General features: G+C 45.3%; 1 protein-coding gene and 1 long non-coding RNA gene across 2 annotated transcripts in view; one reads left to right on the top strand and one right to left on the bottom strand.

Annotated features, from left to right (window-relative positions):
* Sparcl1 (SPARC like 1) overlaps positions 1 to 17,654 on the bottom strand; it is a 31,010-nt gene extending 13,356 nt beyond the window's left edge. Inside the window, 3 exon segments of the mRNA NM_012946.2 lie at positions 167 to 289; positions 3,169 to 3,233; positions 17,318 to 17,654. Coding sequence (NP_037078.2) covers positions 167 to 289; positions 3,169 to 3,222 — 177 coding nt within the window. The 5' untranslated portion in view covers positions 3,223 to 3,233; positions 17,318 to 17,654.
* LOC148001196 (uncharacterized) lies at positions 1,336 to 14,581 on the top strand. Its single transcript, XR_015637247.1, has 2 exons — positions 1,336 to 1,476; positions 13,650 to 14,581. It is a non-coding gene; the product is annotated as an uncharacterized LOC148001196 (long non-coding RNA).
* Positions 17,655 to 17,986: the final 332 nt, after the last annotated feature.

The raw sequence follows: 17,986 nt of genomic DNA, 5'->3' as shown, positions 1-17,986 counted from the left end.
ACTCTTAGTCACCATAACTTCTAGTGTTTGCAGATAGTTTGTATGATTATTGTACTTACAAGATTAAACTGAGAAATGAAACTGTTAAACTTGTAAGCATGCCTTGATACTGAACTCTCAGGGAAAATGAAAAGCATGATGACATTAATGTAATGATTATTTTTACCTTATCGTTGGGGTGCTTTTCTATGTCTGCTGCAGCTTCAGCTGGGACAGTGGGGACTGTAGCATCTTCCAGTGTCGGCAGTGTTGCGGAAGTTGGGTTGGAATGATCAGAGAGAAACGTTGTCTGAAAAAGTGAAGACTTTATGTTACTAATATATAGGTACCTACTGGAAAAAAAAACTGTGTTGTTCTTGTCATTATTACCAGTACTGGGATTTTTACTGATAACACTAACGAATGGTATTCTTTAGAATTTTCTAGTCTACAAGCAAATGCCTGAAACATACTGTTTATATATATATATAGTCAAATTTATGAAAGGCTATATATATATAAAGACTGGTTGAAAAATATTTCAATAAACGATCATCCTTGAGTTTTGGAATTTTCTTTCTTTTTTTTTTTTAAGATTTATTTATTATATATAAGTACACTGTAGCTGTCTTCGGACACACCAGAAGAGGGCATTGGATCCCGTTACAGATGGTTGTGAGCCACCATGTGGTTGCTGGGATTTGAACTCAGGACCCCTGGAAGAGCAGTCAGTGCTTTTAACCACTAAGCCATCTCTCCGAGTTTTGGAATTTTCAAACGTTGACCAAAACAGTTATATTTTATAATCTTGAAGAATGTTATTTAACACACAGTTGAAGAAAAGCAAAATAGTGCTGTCCAGCCCCTTGACTGCTTTTAAGTTCTCATGGATAATTAGCAGAAAAGATTGTACGAGTTTTGCTAAATTGCTTACTTATTTTTCTGAGCCCCGCTGGTTTCAACATGCTCCAGGAAATCTTTGACTAAAAAGCGATTTAATTTAGAACTAACTTAAAGATTGTGTGGGACGGGGCGCGGAGCCTGTTAGGGAACAGCAGCGGTGAAGTCTGGCTTCGAAGAACAATGGCTTCCCTCAAGATTCCCATCAGGGAAGAGCTGGGCAGTGAAGCCGGGGAAGCCGAGGATTTAGACCTGGAGGGAAATCTCCCTTCAAGCCTTGACTGCTTGTTAGTCTCTTTTGGGGCTCCACAAGTGGCTGATTTGTATCAGCACTGGCGAGGTGTGCAGAAACACACAGAGTGAGCATGTAAACTATTTTGTAAAGCTCAGGGAGTTAGAATGACTCCCCGATAGTAGTGGTCCGCGATGGTAGCACGCATGCGCTGTCAGTGTCCCAGGCAGCGATCTGAGGTCTAGGAAGAGAGCCAGTGGGTGCAGGATCTGTGAGGATTTGGCTGCCCTTTTGCATCCCTCCTGCTTCTCAGCTAAGAGGAATAACACCGAAAACGTTTTGAAAGAAGGCCGAAGGGTGTTTTGGTAAGTCCTCTCATCCTCAGAGTGTCCTGGGAGACAGTGGAGGTAGCGGAGAGGTTAGGCTTGTTATTGAATGAACCTCCATGTTCCTCCTAGCCCCAAGAAGTGCACACTAGTACGGCAGGCAGCTCATTTCTTTCAGAAGTTTCCGGCGATTGAAATCTATTTCATTATCATGGTCACGTCTATATTACTCACGGCCTCTGGAGAAGTCTGCTTGGAATCTCCCAGCCAGGCAGAAAATGAGTTGCTGAAGGATTCAAGCAGGCTTGGAAAACCCTACAGAGAGTTTAAACTGGCCAGGCTTGTGAAGTCACTTCGCTTCTCAGCCTCTGGCTGGGTCTGCTTATAATAAATTGTCCCGGAAAGGAAACATCTGGCTTGTGTCTACGTGTGGGCGTGTCACCAAACATTTGGTTCAAAGACTCTTGGTGCCTGTTTACAAAGACGAATCCATGACCGCTCCAAAGGGAAAACATATTTTCGGGAGAAAAACCGACGATTCTGTGGTAAACTCTGCTCTATGTTAGTGTGTCCCATATTTCTGACTTCAGAGTTCTGTTTGTAAATTCAACGGGACTACTCCACACGAGTTAAGCGTGGCTTCTTAGCGTCTGTCATAAATTCTTTCTATCGTTGAACTGCTTGATCAGGGTGGGATGGGGCTTGTTTTTGCTGATACAGCTGTCAGAAACCAGCTCCCGTTCTTCTAAAACCCAAGGACAGGGGTTGGGGATTTAGCTCAGTGGTAGAGCGCTTGCCTAGCAAGTGCAAGGCCCTGGGTTCGGTCCTCAGCTCCGGGGAAAAAAAACAAAACAAAACAAAACAAACAAACAAAAAAAACCCAAGGACAAAATTTTACACAAGAAATTCCTATTTAGAGGAGGTTGGCTCTTCCATTGGGTAAAGAAAAACAGACAAATGAAAGATGACACAGGCCATCTGTGGGACATCAGAAACGGTCACAAGGATGTACTTTAAAAGGAAACCTTCCTACGGTGCTCAGACTGAGACACGGTCCCCACGGGAATGACTTAGGTGCAGCAGGTTTCCTGCTTGTTGACCGTGGTGGGGCCAGTGTGCCTGACCATGAACTACAGGATGCTCTAGTCATACTACTGGGAGCGCACTTTCTAGGACAGCCCAGGGATGAAGTAGCAGCCATTCTATGATTACCACCACAGCATTTGTACTGTCCTAGTACGCCGATCCCTGTTTTTATTGTTATAGATGATCAGGAGAGAGTCTCAGTCTGAGAAATCAGATAGCATGCATTTGATCTTGGAGAAAATGCTGGAGGAGAATGGCTGTGTGACACATGTTAAATTTTTTATTTTCCCACAGATCCGTAAGTTAATTTGTTTCTCCCTGGCTGTTTGCTTGGGGTGCACTCTGTCTAATAAGATGACAGTCGGCATTTTCTGCTGCACATTTATTTTACCTAATTGGAAAAATATTTTTAAAGTGTATTATCTTGATTTTTTTTATCTTATACATTTACTTCTTGGGCAATCAAGTTTGAAATGGAAAAGAATCCAAAGCCATCCTAAAAGAACTGTGTGTGTGTGTGTGTGTGTGTGTGTGTGTGTGTGTGTGTGTGTGTTTGGGACTGGGTCTTTTTGGAGCCTCCTAATTTAGCATCTCCAAAACCCAGACAGAGAGGGAGAGACATAACACAGAAGAGAGGACCTGTACCGGGACTGCAGCAGCGATCCCCAAGGCATACAGGAGGAGAAGCACGGCCTTCATGCTGGCTAGACCTGCAAAGGAAGAAGACAGCGTCAGTGACTGTGGAGGTTTCCTTCAGGAAGATTCACAGATAATTTCACAAGTGCTAGTTGGACATTGTCCGCTCTAGAAGTGACTATCATTCTAGTAGTCTCATGCACCTGAAAGGGCAAATTTATTTCCGTTCTTACCTCATTTTATCCCCATAAAAACTGACCCTTTATGTTTCCCTGTACAGTGAGAAAATGGAGACCTCCAGCTCTTCTCCAACTGTAGTGTTTTATTAGGGAGACAATGGTAACCCCATACACTTCATAACCCCCAGACGATCTTTTCTCTGAAGTATGTTTTGACTATTGTATCAAAAGTAAATATTTTCCCAGGGGAAGGGGGACCCCCAAGAGGAAGGCGTAGAAACATTGTAATACATGCAAAAATGTATTACATTTAAATGACAATGTTTCATTTATGGAATCAAGAGCAAAAATAAGATAAATTTAGAGTAAATACTAAATTTAGAGGGGTCACAGAAGATGTCTGATGACTGATGATAGTTCAAAAATCCTTGATTCTCTCAGTGAGCGCTAATTGTAAAGAATCATAGGAAAAGGCAGTATCCTTTTTCTTTATTTCAAAAAGTAATTTTTAATATGATATAACAACTATGGAAGATGACACACGACCAGTAAGCCATTGGTAAATACTTGCTTGTCTTTTATTAAAAAATGGGAGAGGGTTCTTGTGTGTTTCTTGCCCTTAAGGTAAGGGCATGCTGACTCGCCAAGGGCACTGTGTTTATCTCACACTGAGGGGAACAATTTCATGGTCTGTAGGTTCTGATTTGAATGTGCTGATTTGTATAAAGAAGCAGGCGGCCATACTAGGAAACACGAGATGCTTTGAAAACAACTGCCAGCCTGAAGACTCAGGAGGCTTAATTTTCTGATGCTTGCAGTGTACTTTGAGGATGAAAACCCACTATGTCCTTGCTCTGTCTGATGAATACCATTTATTCTGGGATAAGTGTAAAAATCCTTTGAGACATTTAGACTTGGTGTGCTGTTTCTACAGATGCAGACTTTGTTTTTAGACCCAGATGAAACTCTAGATGAGAGATGAAGAGAGAAACACAATTTTGCGTGTGGAATTACACTCGATGACTCTATTTTGTGCTGTGGGGGTAAGACGATGGGAGTTCTCCTCCAGGTCTACCAGCCTCCTCAAAGCAGGACATTGGAAAGAGCATTGGGCAGAGAGATCTGAACTGCAGGCAGGAACTGCCTTCCAACAGCCCAAAGACCTTGCTCAAGACATTTCTTCATCTACAAAACAGGGAAAGAATTAGACTTTCCCATGAGATCCGAATGGGAACATCTAGCCATCTGGAACTCCCCACATCTGTGACAGGAAGTGAGAAGTTGTCTGTTTCTTGAAACACTCCAAGGCAGAAAACAGTTTAGTAACTCTGGACATGAATAGTGCACAGATTTAAGATCCTTTTGACACTGCGTATTCTCATGTCCTTTCCTACACACCAGTGTTTATTATCGACGTAAACCCAGGGAGGCTGAAGTTGGAGGGAGGTAGGGAGCCTTTTTCTCTGGTACAGAAGAGGATGCCTCTTCCCAGACAGAGGACTTAAGCTGAAACTTTTAAGGGTGGCAGCTAGACTCATGCTATGGGTAAGGCTTTTCTAGGGAAACCCAGCATTGAGAGTCTGAACCGTCTAGAATTCTCCCACTGGCTACTCAATATGCACCATATTCAGATGAGGCATTCAGCAGCAGAAAGAGATTTCCTACTAGGATGTCAAAGCTGCACAGGTACCCGCTGTATCCCAAGAGATGCTGTTTAGCCGTCTGGACGTGTCACGTTTCTCTACATAAGGACACTATGGTGAGGAGGCGGTAAAGTCTGCTGCTCTTCTTATCAAATGCAGTCTTATTTCTGTCCTCAAACCTGGGCTGTCAGCAAGTTGGCGACTTGCTTGATGACGCGACCATGTTGGCAGCCATGTTCCAAACATCTGCATCCAGGTCTCGGAATTTAAATCTTTATCTCTTGGAACATTTGTTTCTGGAGCCCCGAGCCATACGTCAGAGGACGTGAAGCCACTCCTGATGATCTCGGGTTTTCATGTGTCCTTGGTAAAGCTCGCTGACACGGGAATGACACTCTCATCAGATCAGATTCCTGATCCATAAACTCTAGAGACGTTACAAGGGCTACTGTTTGGGTCGCTGTGGTAATCTGCAATAGATGACTGAAATAGAAATTGAGTCTCTTAGTGCTTCCTAAAGTGCAATTTCATTGAAAAAGTGCCTTCATTTCACACTTTTAACAGTAGCTACTTCTGCAGGCCAGAGCTCTCCCTGTGTGCCCCTCAGGTACTCTACCTGTGACCTCACCTCCATTCCTCAGCGCTGCCCACCGAGGAGAACTGTGCCAACATTTCACTTTGCTCCTATGCTGTTTTGCCAGTGTACCCATTCTGGTCATGGAAATCATATCTCCCCCAACAGGCGCTTTGCATGGGCATCCTCACGGCTCCCTTCTCTCACTCTGGGCCGTGTTATTGAGGGATTACTTTAACTATGTTTGGAGGATCCCACAGGCTTTTCAGGGTAAGGCTGCAATGAGCACTTTGGCAAACCTCTTTGCCATCCCCCTCAGAACTCCTCCTCTTATCACACCACATGCTAATCTCCCTCTGTCTCATTCCTGCCCTCCAGCGAGGTGGAGGTGCGGACCTGCAAAGCAGTTCTCAGTGTTTTTCCCCTCAGGAATTGGCCTTTAGCATGCCTCTGTCTTACTCCACCTCATAGTGCAATTAGGGAAGTCATTCTGGTCGTATTTATTCTTTGTCAATTTGGTTACAGCACTGGTCCTATTCTCCTTTCTCTGTGCATGCAGGGGGTCTTCATTTTTATGTTATTTACTGCTCAACAGTATTTTTGCATATCCTTTTAGATGTAAATATCTGAAATTATCTCTCTCTCTCTCTATCTATCTATCATCCATCTCTCTATCAATCATCTATCTGTCTATGTCTTCATGTCTATCTATCTATCTATCTATCTATCTATCTATCTATCTATCTATCTATCATCCATCTATCAATCATCTATCTGTCTATGTCTTCATGTCTGTCTATCTATCTATCTATCTATCTATCTATCTATCTATCATCCATCTCTCTATCAATCATCTATCTGTCTATGTCTTCATGTCTATCTATCTATCTATCTATCTATCTATCTATCTATCTATCTATCTATCATCTAGTGTCTATGTCTCTACCAATCATCTATCTATCCATCTATCTATGTATCTATCTACCTATGTCTCTATCATCTATTGATCTATCAACATATCTATCTATATCCATCTATCATTAACTAGATGCTTGAGTGACAGACGTATCACAAACCAAGAGACTCAAGTTTCAGAGTCCTCATCTGCGTGTGAGCCACAGGGAGTTCAGAGCCTGATAGTGTTTCCTTTATTTTAACAAAGAAGGCTCCATACGGTACGCAAACTCTGGTTCCATGAATCCCGCACAACTCAGTGTGGCGCCTCTGGAGGCCCATTGCACCCGACACTAAGAACGATACAGTAGGGGCTTAATAATACAGCGATGTGCTCATGTTGCTTAAAGCAGGGCAGCTCCCATCTGCAGGCCGGCTCCTGCTGTGATCAGATATCCGATTCCTACCTTTAGATCTCTTTCCCCCCTACATGCCCGGTTCTGCCTTTCTCCTCTGACTGCTCTTTGAATTTCTCTTAGTAGTTTAACTCCATGAGTACAAAATCAAGCTGCCGGCCCCAGTGGAAATTGTCCCTTTCATTAAGGAAGTCAGTTGTCCGCTTCTAGTCAAGAGGCATTTCAAGTGCTTTCAACTGTGTGAATGGACCAGGACTTATTCACTGGGGGAGTTCTCTTTCAGGATTAAGAAAAACAGCAAATAATACCCAGACACAGTTCCAAGTAGCCTGATTCTCATGGTCTCAGGCGCCTTTGGGGAATAGTGGTGTGCTTTGAGGAGGTCTTGGCTCCTGTGTGAGCGGGAAATGAAAGCACTCCAAGTAGTCCCTCCAGGACTCAGCACATGGTAGGAGTGTCTCATGTTGCCTGGTGAAGGACAACACCTTTAGGAAGACAGCAGTTGCTTACCCAGTGGTGCAGCTTAGCTCACCACTCCCAGTTGCAACTAGTTCTAAAGAGTGTTGCCTCTGGAACTAGTTAGGAATTCTTGGGTAAAGGGTAGAGGCCGTAGTTTTATTTCTGCCTTTTGAGAGAAAGCCATAGGAGGACTCTCCCCAAGGAAGGCTAACACACAGTGGGTTGTGACTGTTCACAGTTTCCTTCCACTCTGGAAAGAGATTTCCCCCAAACCCCCATCTTCAGCTGTGTGGGGCCCACAGGATTGGGTTCAACAGGTTTCCTTATCCAGTTCCTGTTGGGTTCAGCCAACAGGGAGCCCCGAAAGTTATAGCTAAAGGAAAATGAGGCCAGGGTCTGCAGTTTGCAGCTCCCTGCAGGTGACTGCGCTCAGTCTTGAAGGCCCTCCCTGACGGCTCTCTCACAGCATTTTCACCTGGGTTCGGAGAAGTTTCCCTCCTCTCTTATTTACAAACCTAGTTTTTAGTCCCCTGTTCCTAAAAGCCCACACTTGGGTAAACTCATAATCATATTCATAATCATAATCATATTCTCGGGTTCTCAAATTTGATTTTCTTGCCTGGAACCATTATTTCCTCTCTGGGTTTTTGATTGATAACAACCTTTGATCAAAAGATGCAGATGTCCTGGGTTTGAGTATCTCCTGACCTCACGTTCCAGGGGATGCCACATCCTGGGCCCTTTAGGTGCTGTGTAGCTCATTCCTTTTGTCGTGTTTTGTTCTGTTTACTTTTATTCCAGGGTCCTTCACACTGCACTTAGTCTTAGGACACGTACAATTTTATCTAATCAAGAGTAACACAGTCAGCCGAATGTAAATATAATTGTATTTTAGTTAATTAATAATGTACAGGAGAATCTTTCTTTCTTTCTTCCTCCTCTTTCTTTCTTTCTTCCTTTCTTTCTTTCTTTCTTTTTATGACAATTCTGGCTTCATAGTACACACAAAATAATGTGTCCATCAATTTCAAGAACTAGACTATGGATTCCTGGTTTTGTGTTTATACAAAGATAAAGAGAGAGGGAATATATTTTGGTGGATGTGTGGTAAGGTGTGGGAAAGGAGGGTGCCTTGGTAGGGCATGGGGAGGGGAGTTGAGAGGGTAGTAGAGGCAGAAAAAGGGAGGGAGGGAGGGAGAGAGAGAGAGAGAGAGAGAGAGAGAGAGAGAGAGAGAGAGAGAGAGAGAGAAGAGGCAAGCATGAACACATGGAGAGAGAGGGGGGAAGGGAATGGGGAGAATGGGGGAGTGGGAGGAAGAAAGCGAGAGAGCAAGAGCGCTGACGGGGTGGGGGGGGCAAGCAGCCCCTTTTATAGTGAGTCAGGAACACCTGGCTGTTGCCAGGTAACTGTGGGGCGGAGCTTAGACAAAATGCTAACACTTGGAGCCCTGTTTTGCTTGTGAGATGCCAGAGCCCTTTTTTGCAGTGGGGCAAATTAGACATTTTTCTTCAATGTGACCCAGTCTCAGACCTCACTACAGTCAGCCTTCAAACACATAGGGCTTGAGAAAAACACAATGACAGAGCCAGATACAACAGAAACATATGTTGGCATCCTGTGTCCCTCGTGGGAAGAACAACAAAACCTACACCGTCTAGACTTCAGGCCACGGGTAATATATTCATTCTTGCCCAGAAAAAAAAAAAATCAAGCGATAACAGAACAGCAGCTTCTCTTGACTTTCCATCACAAGGAGACGTCATTGAAGCCCTCCTGCATCTGTCTAGAAAACTACTGAATAAACGTGGTTGGTGGCACTGAGGTCTAAACGTTTTCCCTTCCTTTAAACAGGTTTCTAGTGTTTTATTCTCCCCATGTTTTAGAAAATTATAAGTTTTTGCATAGCGATTATGCCTCACTCTAGTATAAGGTCTTCAGATGTAGTGGTGTAGAGCTGGGGTTGGAAGAAAGGAAGGAAGACGGACACTTGGGTTTTCCTTCTTCCAAATGCTCTCGGAGTGCTGCATTCATTCAGAGAGAGGTCTCTCAACGTCGTTTTTGGTAGCCAATAAAAGGTTGGTGGAGTGGCTTGCTCCGGAAGTACAAATGGCTCCAGTGTTACAGCATAGCATGGTGGTGTGTGACACCATCCACTGCCATAAAGAAGGTAAATTCTTGTGATTTTTTTTTTTCAGCCTCTGAACATCGGATGACCTCCCGGAAAATTCCTGTCAGTAGCTTGACAGCTCAAGTTGGATCAATACAGAAACACTGCTTTGACTTTAGAGCTACGTTGCACGCGCGTGTGTGAGTGCGTGTTCCTGTGTGCACACATGCGGGGGTGTGTGTGTGTGTGTGTGTGTGTGTGTGTGTGTGTAGCATTCTGTTAGGGTACTTTACTCAGGGGGAAGTTTATGCTATTATAAAAAGCCAGTACTTCTCAACCTGCGTTCCATTTGCTTTTTGTTTAAAACCCAGAAGTGAGATGGATGTTCGTAGGCAAACCAAAAATCTGTGTACTCTTCTCATTGAAAGTTACAAATCTGGACGCGTTCCAGTGGTTAGGTTGTAGTGTGTGACAGAGATTCCGATGGAATGTACAATTTCATTATTCTACCCAATTTATAAATATTTATCCCAAATATTTATAAAATGCATATTTCTGTAAACAAACTTGTCTCCACTCACTTAGGCTGGGTTTGAAGAAGTCAGGGAGACGGCTCTCCAGACCACATCAACTGTTTCCGCACTATCTGCCAGCGGAGAGGTGCTGTTACAGTGTTAGCACATAGTGTGGCAACATATAGTGTGGTCGCAAACAGAATGCGGCCTAGGTAGCTTATTCTATTGACTTACTTAACTTTGCCTTCCAGGTTCAACAAGGGGAAAGCCATCTTTTAAAAACACTCAGATGTATTTGTCTTTCTCTGTGTCTGTGTGTCTAAGTGCAAGCTGAGGTTAGAGAAAGTGTTGAATCCCAGGAGGTGGAGTTACACACAGTCAGTTGTGAGCCAGTAGCTGTTGGTGTTAGCATCTGAACTCAGGGTCCCTTGGAAGAGCAGCTCGTAGTGGCTGAGCATCTCTTTAGCTCTGGAAAAGCCATCTTGCTTAACTCAAACAAACAAACAAACAAACAACAAGCAAACAAACAAAAAGCTGTGTGAAGGAAGTAGATGCTAGCTCAAAATTTACTTTGTCATAGCTAATAGATCTTTAGAAAATTCCCTTAAATTCCTGGTATCATATGTATTTTTTTTTTTCCCTCTTCAGGGGCAAAGGGATAGCAAATAGGTCATGACAATCCTAGCCAAGGTCCTTGCAACCTCTCTGCAGAGTCACCAGTGCTGAGAGTTATGCCATTGTAACAAGGATGAGCACACAGCCCCTCTGTTTGGCCTCTTCTTGTGTTAAGAGGATTGCCTTTCAACGATGGAGAATTGGGTTTCAGCATGAAAGGAAGTCGTAATTAGATTTCTTAGCAGCTCCTTCAAGCTCCATGCTTGGGAAAGCAATCCATAGAGCTGGAATGCTCTATTCTTCAGATGGAAATCCAGACTGACCTGGAGACACACACGCACAGGTCTGCAAGGCACAGGGAGGGGCTCTACCTGGGACAGCCGCCCCTCATCTCTGGGAGAGCAGGTCTAGCTTTGGCCATTGGGAACAAGAGGAGGGTCCTCCAGACTGAAGACCGGGATCTGGAACGGGACATTCCCCCTAACGGAAGCCTTTGGTTGACCTCTAACTCTGTCTAGAAGTGTCTGTCTCCTAGAGGGCGAGGTGTCTAAAGTTTGTCACACACTAGAACATAACTCTCCATGCAGATTAAATAGTCAGCTCACTTTGAGTTCTTCTGTGCTTGTAATCTTTTCCATTCCAGTCTCTGTAACATTTTGTAGACATTTACAAGTAAGGGTTCGGCAGAGTACACTTTTCTATTAATTTCTTTCTAGTTTGCATAACTTTTAAGAACATTAATTAAATCATCATATTAATTTAGAACATACGTACATTTAAAGTAAATTAAACTTTATTTCTTAAGTTCTAGACTAGCTTAGCACTCAGGCCTTCTTAGCATGACCCTCACTGTCTGTTGCAGTCACTCTCACCTCTGAAAGATTCCTCTTTTCTGCGGGCCACATCGTGCTATGTGGAAACCTTGGTGCTGACAGTTTGGCCTCCTGCCTTAATTGGCCTCATTTTGCCTTGAGTCGCCAGACAGTTGAGCCCCTTCCCTTCCTGACCGTGGAGACTGCCTTCAGGATCTGGTCTCCACGATGGACAGCCATTGAGAGAGACCTACCAGGGGCCCTAAAGCAGGGAGACACTTGCCTTGACTATTCTCTCTGCTTTTCCCCATCTTATTAACGGTTTATTTCCTGGAACATGTACATCCACACTTCCAAATAAGGCCAGGTATCCTCTGCTGAGGTTGTTTGTATCAGAGGAAGCCTGTAGGCCGCTATTTTTAGTAGTTACTGTCGCTATGAAAAATTTCCTTTCTGGGTTAGGTAGTAAACAAATGGCTATTTAGGCCCTTGGTAGTCAGACCCTTCGGGCTCCCCTCGTCTCACAGGAGACTCACAGGCTTTCCTATGCCAGAGCAAATCCTTTAGTCATGTTTCAGCTACCAAATGCATGTCGCTACCTGATCTGGAGTTAACACTGGCGCTCTGGGGCTTTTAAAGTATTAATGAGTCTCCAGGGAGAGGTCTACAGCTCGGCATTAAAATCCTCTGAAGGATCCCACAAAGCTCTCCTGTTTCCAGTTTTCTGCTGAATCACCGTCTGAGAGCAGTTCTGGGAGTGAGTGACATTGTTAGACTTTCCCCAGACCACAGACACCTCTGTCTTCCCCCACTGAATCTCCTTTCTTTTGGGGTAGACAAGGCTCATGGCCATCAAGGCTTTGAATCGCATCAGAAAGCCACCAGTATGTCGAGCTGCCCTTGCAACCCAAATCAGGGGGAGTCCCCATATTTAATGGCGAAGTGCTGCATTGTGGGTAACTGAAGATCTGCATCTCCTTCTCTGTTCAACTGTCACTGTAGGCTGTGGTGCTTCCAGATCTAAGGTCTGTGCACAAGGCATTCACGATTACTCCCGCCACACACAATTAACCTCTGATTAGCCTTCAGGGGGCAGAGGTGGGGAGGGAGGAGCGGGGAGAAGCCACTTTTAACCTTGAGTAGAGGTTAAGCTCCATCAAACTCTCTGAGGACAAACATGTGTCACCCAATGCAACACAGGTTTCAGCTACCATCATATACAACGTGCGCTCAGATATAGGGTGAAATTTACCCTCAAAACCCATGCTGCATAAACGGACTGATTCATTGTCAGTGCTCCTGCAGTCTCTCTCCCTAACGCACATGGTCTGAATTACTTCATTTTGAGCATCAAGCCCAACTGTTCAGGAAACCAATCTGAGGTGGCCTCAAGTTTTGCCTGCTTTCGTTCCCCGCAACCTTGAAAAAAATGGGCGAGAAAAGAAATATAGCAGATCTAATCACTGTGCTTAAGGGATGACTTCATCACTGCGGGCGTTGAAATGACACCAGTTCTGGAGTCTCAGTCGCAGACTTAGCTGGTTTTACATAAGCTTTAGCAAACACTGGAAGAGGCAGGGCGGTGAGTAATTAAAATGCAGATGAGAATTTGTGCCTGGGGCTACTCTCCCAGAGTCAGCAGGTTTTCAAAGGTAAATCATAATGGTGGGATAGAGGAGCTCACTGTCAGTCAGCTACAGGGTGGATCAGACAGACTCAGGGGAGGCTCTCCGCAGAACCCAGGGAGTGCGAGATAATAAAATACAGAAAATCTTTAAAATCTCCCTGAAGTGAGTTAGGATTCTTAAGGATGCATTACCGTACACCGCTCATTTGTACCTTTGGTTTGGCCAAAGGCACCAGAAAAATGAAGGTGGCCCTGTCCTCCTCGAGGTCACCTTATGCTTGCACTGGCAGCTTTCATTCCTGAGATGGTTTGATTAATGACCATTTTCCACACTCAGCCTGAGGAACCCTGTCCTGCGCCAGTTTTGTCCCTTGCTGCTTCCCCGGCATCTCACTGGGTGAGGGGCAGTGACTGCATCAGCACCTTGAGGCATCAGATAAAAATAGCATCGTAAGCAATTGCCTGACCTAGAAGTCTCCAGAGAAACAGAAGCCGTGAAAGTTAACATTTCAGGGGAGACAAAGTGTCTTACACCTTCGTCTAAGTAGTACTAAGAAAAGACTTTGTCTCCTTTTTAAATGTAAAATAAACAAACAAACCCAATCAACTCCTACATGGATAATTATTCCCTTTCCTCTTTCTTTACAGATTCACTGGTCCACAATTGAGCGATGATTCCTCTGTGGCTGTTTCACTCTCTGGGAGGCTCCAAGTTCAAAAGGGCCATCCCTGTCAGCGCTGACCTCATGAAGAGCATGAGGTGCCGCGTGGGTGCTTAGCGGGATTTGTTTTATCATCCTCATCAATAACAGGGGAAACTGAGGCTTTTGACTCGCAGGTTAGATGCTGTGTGATAACGCTGTGTCAGCCACTGAGAGCGAGCGGGCTGACCGCCATTTCTCCTTTCCCCGCGGGGGAGGTTGCTTCTGCTCTAGCTGTTTGCTCAATGCCTCCTAGTCACCGAAGCCTTAAAGGAAACATTTAGTTACCGCTGCACTCAAGTTGGTTGCATAATAGGAAAGAAACAAGCCAGGACTGGAGACTTCATCCCCACAGAAGCATTTTAAGGCCAGCAAAGGGCTGTTTCACAGAGCCGGTCATGACTCGGGACTCCCTCTATACCCTTTCATCGCTATGACAACAGGCAGCCCCTACTTCACGCAGCCAGGAAAAGCAGCTGACATCTCAATGCTAGGAACACAGGGGAGAGGTTTACAAAAAACACAACCACCACCATCAAAAAAAAGCCTTTTTGTTTGCCTGTCAACAGAGAGAACACCCCCCAGAGCAAGTCAAAACCTCTATTCTTGCCTTCAAGAAAGATCTGAAAGGAAAGTGTTGGGGCCATTTCCCCTGGTCCAAAGAGACCCCTCCAGCAGGGCCCACTGCAGACTGGCATGGCTCCTCTGAGCCTCCGGAAGGAAGGGCTGGCGCCTAGGGCACTCCCTTCTGATAGACTTGGCCATTGCAGAAGCTGCTAAATGACAAAGCAGGGAGACTTAACAAACACCTTGTGCTGAGGTCCTATGATGGTTTCTTTTACGTTTCTTTGAATAAAGAAAAGATAACTTAGGAAATAATTCCTTCTTCCTTCCTGATTTTGGTACTAGAAGCCTCATCCCAAATTCATAATAGATAGCTTAGGATATGGGATTTCCAACGGTAGTTGGTAAATTTTTTGATGAGTCCAGTGGGGCCATACTTGTATTTAATAAATACCGCATCTGATCCTTATAACAACCTCATCTGTGGGTATCATTTGCCAAAGAGATGGTTAGCTGAGCCCTGAGGTGTGATGTGACTGGCCAAACTCACACAACTTGCAGGGGTGGGGTCAGGGGGTAGGGGATGGGGGATAGGGTTGTGGATAGGGGATGGGGATGAGGTAGGGGGGTAGGGTTGGGAGATGGGGTTGGGGATGGAGCTGGGGGCTGGGGATGGAGATAGGGAATGGGGTGGGGTGGGGATGGGTGGATGGGGGATGGGAATGGGGTACGGGGTGGGGTTGGGGGATAGGGATGGAGATGGGAATGGGGATGGGGGATTGGGATGGAGATGGGGGTGGGGATGGGTGGATGGGGGATGGTGATGGGGGATGGGGGATGGGGATGGAGATGGGGTAGGGGGTGGGGATGGGTCGATGGGGATGGGGATGGGTGGATGGGGATGGGGATGGGGGTGGGGGTGAGGTGGGAATGGGTGGATGGGGGATGGGGATGGAGATGAGATGGGGGATGGGGATGGGGATGGGGATGGGATTGGTGCTCAGGTGTATCAGACTCGGCAGCCATGTTTGTCCACTCTCTATGCTGCCTTGGCGACTTCAGTCTGATTTCTGAAGATTGTTAGAGCAGACCATATAAGTACATGGGGGAGGCTAGAGTCCATGCCCTTTCAGAGTTTAAGCAGTGAAATAAAGCCAGACTAATACTTTCACATTTGCTATCATTAATATATACTAGGCATTCATCTGTTTTCCAGTTAGTCCTCCCATTCAATCTGTTCAGTATCTATTGTTTTCACGATTCTGATTCATGATTATGACAAAGGGTTCTTTTGGCACAAAAAGGCAAAGTCGTTTGTCCAGAGCCCCTGAGCTATCTCTTGTGACACTGTGCATACAAACCACATCTATGTAGTCTAAGTAAGTCAGAGATATATGGTCATCAAGTACGAACCGGAGCCCGTTTCATCATGTTAATTAGATTGGCTGTCTTTGAAGCAGCCACTTTCTTCCAGAGTTCTGTGCATCCTTTGATGTTCACGACAAAGAAGCAGGCTGTGGCTAGGTGGTGGTACGGCCCCAACTGGAGCTTCTGCAGAAGGCATCCTGGGAAACCTGTGAGAGCTCATCCTGGCTTTATGGCTTTTTGCTTCCACCCACTGAAGATTGTTCCAGGATGATAAGAAAATCTGACACACTTCAAACCTTTTGACAAGGTGTTTATGTCATCTGATATGTTTTGATTATGCTAAACCTAACCAAATCGGCCATGTCCGTGTCTGGCTGCAAGTCAGCTGAGAAGGAACATGAGTCCAGAGAGAATGAAAGGGACGTTCTGGAGTTTTCCAGATGCTCCACCTCATCGGTCGCCACTATCTGTCGTTTTACTGTGGGTCTGTGCCGTCACAGCCTGCTGGAGAGACACTGAAGGGCAAGGAAAACATCCCAGTATTCTAACCGCTCAATGGCTGTACAAAAACTCTTCGAAAAAAGTGGGGGTGGGGGCACGATCTGCCAACCACACACACATTCTTTCCCCAGATGTGGGAAGTCATGTCCTGTGATTGACAAGCAGAGGAAACAGACTGCTCTACCTGGCTGGACTCCACTAGATGATCCAAATCTTCCCTAAGAAAGGGAGGTCTTTAAGAAAAACAAAGGAAACCGGTCAGAAACAAAGACTTAGCTGACCGAGCTATAAACTAAAAACAGAAGAACCTGAGATCTAGGAGAAAAGAGAGGATAATCCTCCCCCCCCACCCCCACTGTGGTCACATGTCTATTCAGTGTGGCTCGAGCCTGCCCCAGAGGAGTCTGCAATGTCAAGGTGGCGCGTTTAACCTCTGTGCAGACAAAAGGCACTGCAGAAGAGACTGTGCTGCAGGACTTCTCCGGGCACCTTTTCCACTGTATTGATCGGCAGCTGAAAGTGGGGTTATAGTTTTCTCCTGCAGGGTGATCTTGTTCCTGAAGGAACGAGACAGCAAGGCTCGCAGTAAATGCATGCATTTGAGGAGAGCCAGATGGGAGAATCTTCCCAGAGACAGCACAGTGGTTGTTAGCTCTAAATTCTCCTTTTTGCATTTTGTCTTTCAAAGAAGACACGTTCAGGAATTGGGCATAGTCCCTTGGGTACATCTTAACAAACGATGAATAGTAGGAGGCGAGAAAGAGCTGTTAACACTGTTAGGGAAGGGATAACTGGGAAATAACCGAGGATGAATATACTGGTACAGAGATTTAACTAAAAAAACCAAAGTGTTTCTACACTGCTATCAGGTCCATGACCATGACGGATAAGGCTAGGGAATTTAAACATGACAAACACGCATTTTCTGATTTTGATATCTACACTTCTTATTTGGTCATTACTAAAACTATGGTTTATTAGTGCTTGACATTTCATTTTGTAGAAGGAAAAGAGACATGACCACAAAAAGTAAAGTTTTCTCCCCCCCCCCCCATATGAGATCTTAAAAACAAACACACGCCTTTGAATTATTTAAGCAGAATCATCAAGCAGTCTTTTTTAGATCAGGGAAGTCAGTTTAACACATGCAGTTGGGCAATAGATGCAAATGTTAACATTTACCTGCTGAGAGGTGGATGGATCCAGAGCCTGGGTAGCTTGAAGCTGAAGTTGAATCCCCTCTTTGCACACAGCCAGGAGGTAAAAGTTTGACAAACGCCCAAGAGGAGCTCTTCCACCCCCCTTCCTCGTTAGCTTGACTGCTTTGCCTGGAAGCCCATTCAAGTGTACTGGGGTTGAAATTCTGCCGCTCTGCCAGCCCGTCAGGGTCTAGAGTGACAGATGAGAGTTTGAAGGTTGGCACCACAGGGTGTCTCAGGATGTCATGGTTTCTGCTGCGGATTCCTGGATCTCCCTCCCTCGCTGGCTCCGTGCTGCAGAGCTTCGCAGGCAGCGCAGACCCAGAGGGAGAGAGCTAATTCTGCTGCATACAAGGAGCGAACAGCCCTCCCCTAGCCTCTCCTTCTCATAGGCTCCCAACTTGGCCAGAGCGTGAGCGCTTGGCTCTCCGTGCATTTTTTTTTTTCTCTCTTTCTTCCAAACAACCCTGGGAGATCGTACGATCGGGATCCCTTGGGGGTGGTGATTCTAAGACGTCGAAAAGAGACTTCACACTATTGTTTATTCCTAGGGCGACTGCAAAGCCGGGGTTAAAGGGCAGAAGGCTAATTGCAGCTGTTGCATTTACTTTTACATCGCTCCATTGGAAACCATCCTCAGGGCTGCAGCCTG

This window comes from Rattus norvegicus, chromosome 14, assembly GCF_021556685.1.
Source record: "Rattus norvegicus strain SHRSP/BbbUtx chromosome 14, alternate assembly SHRSP_T2T, whole genome shotgun sequence".
Classification (NCBI taxonomy): Eukaryota; Metazoa; Chordata; class Mammalia; order Rodentia; family Muridae; genus Rattus; species Rattus norvegicus.
This window is presented reverse-complemented; position numbering and strand designations above follow the sequence as displayed.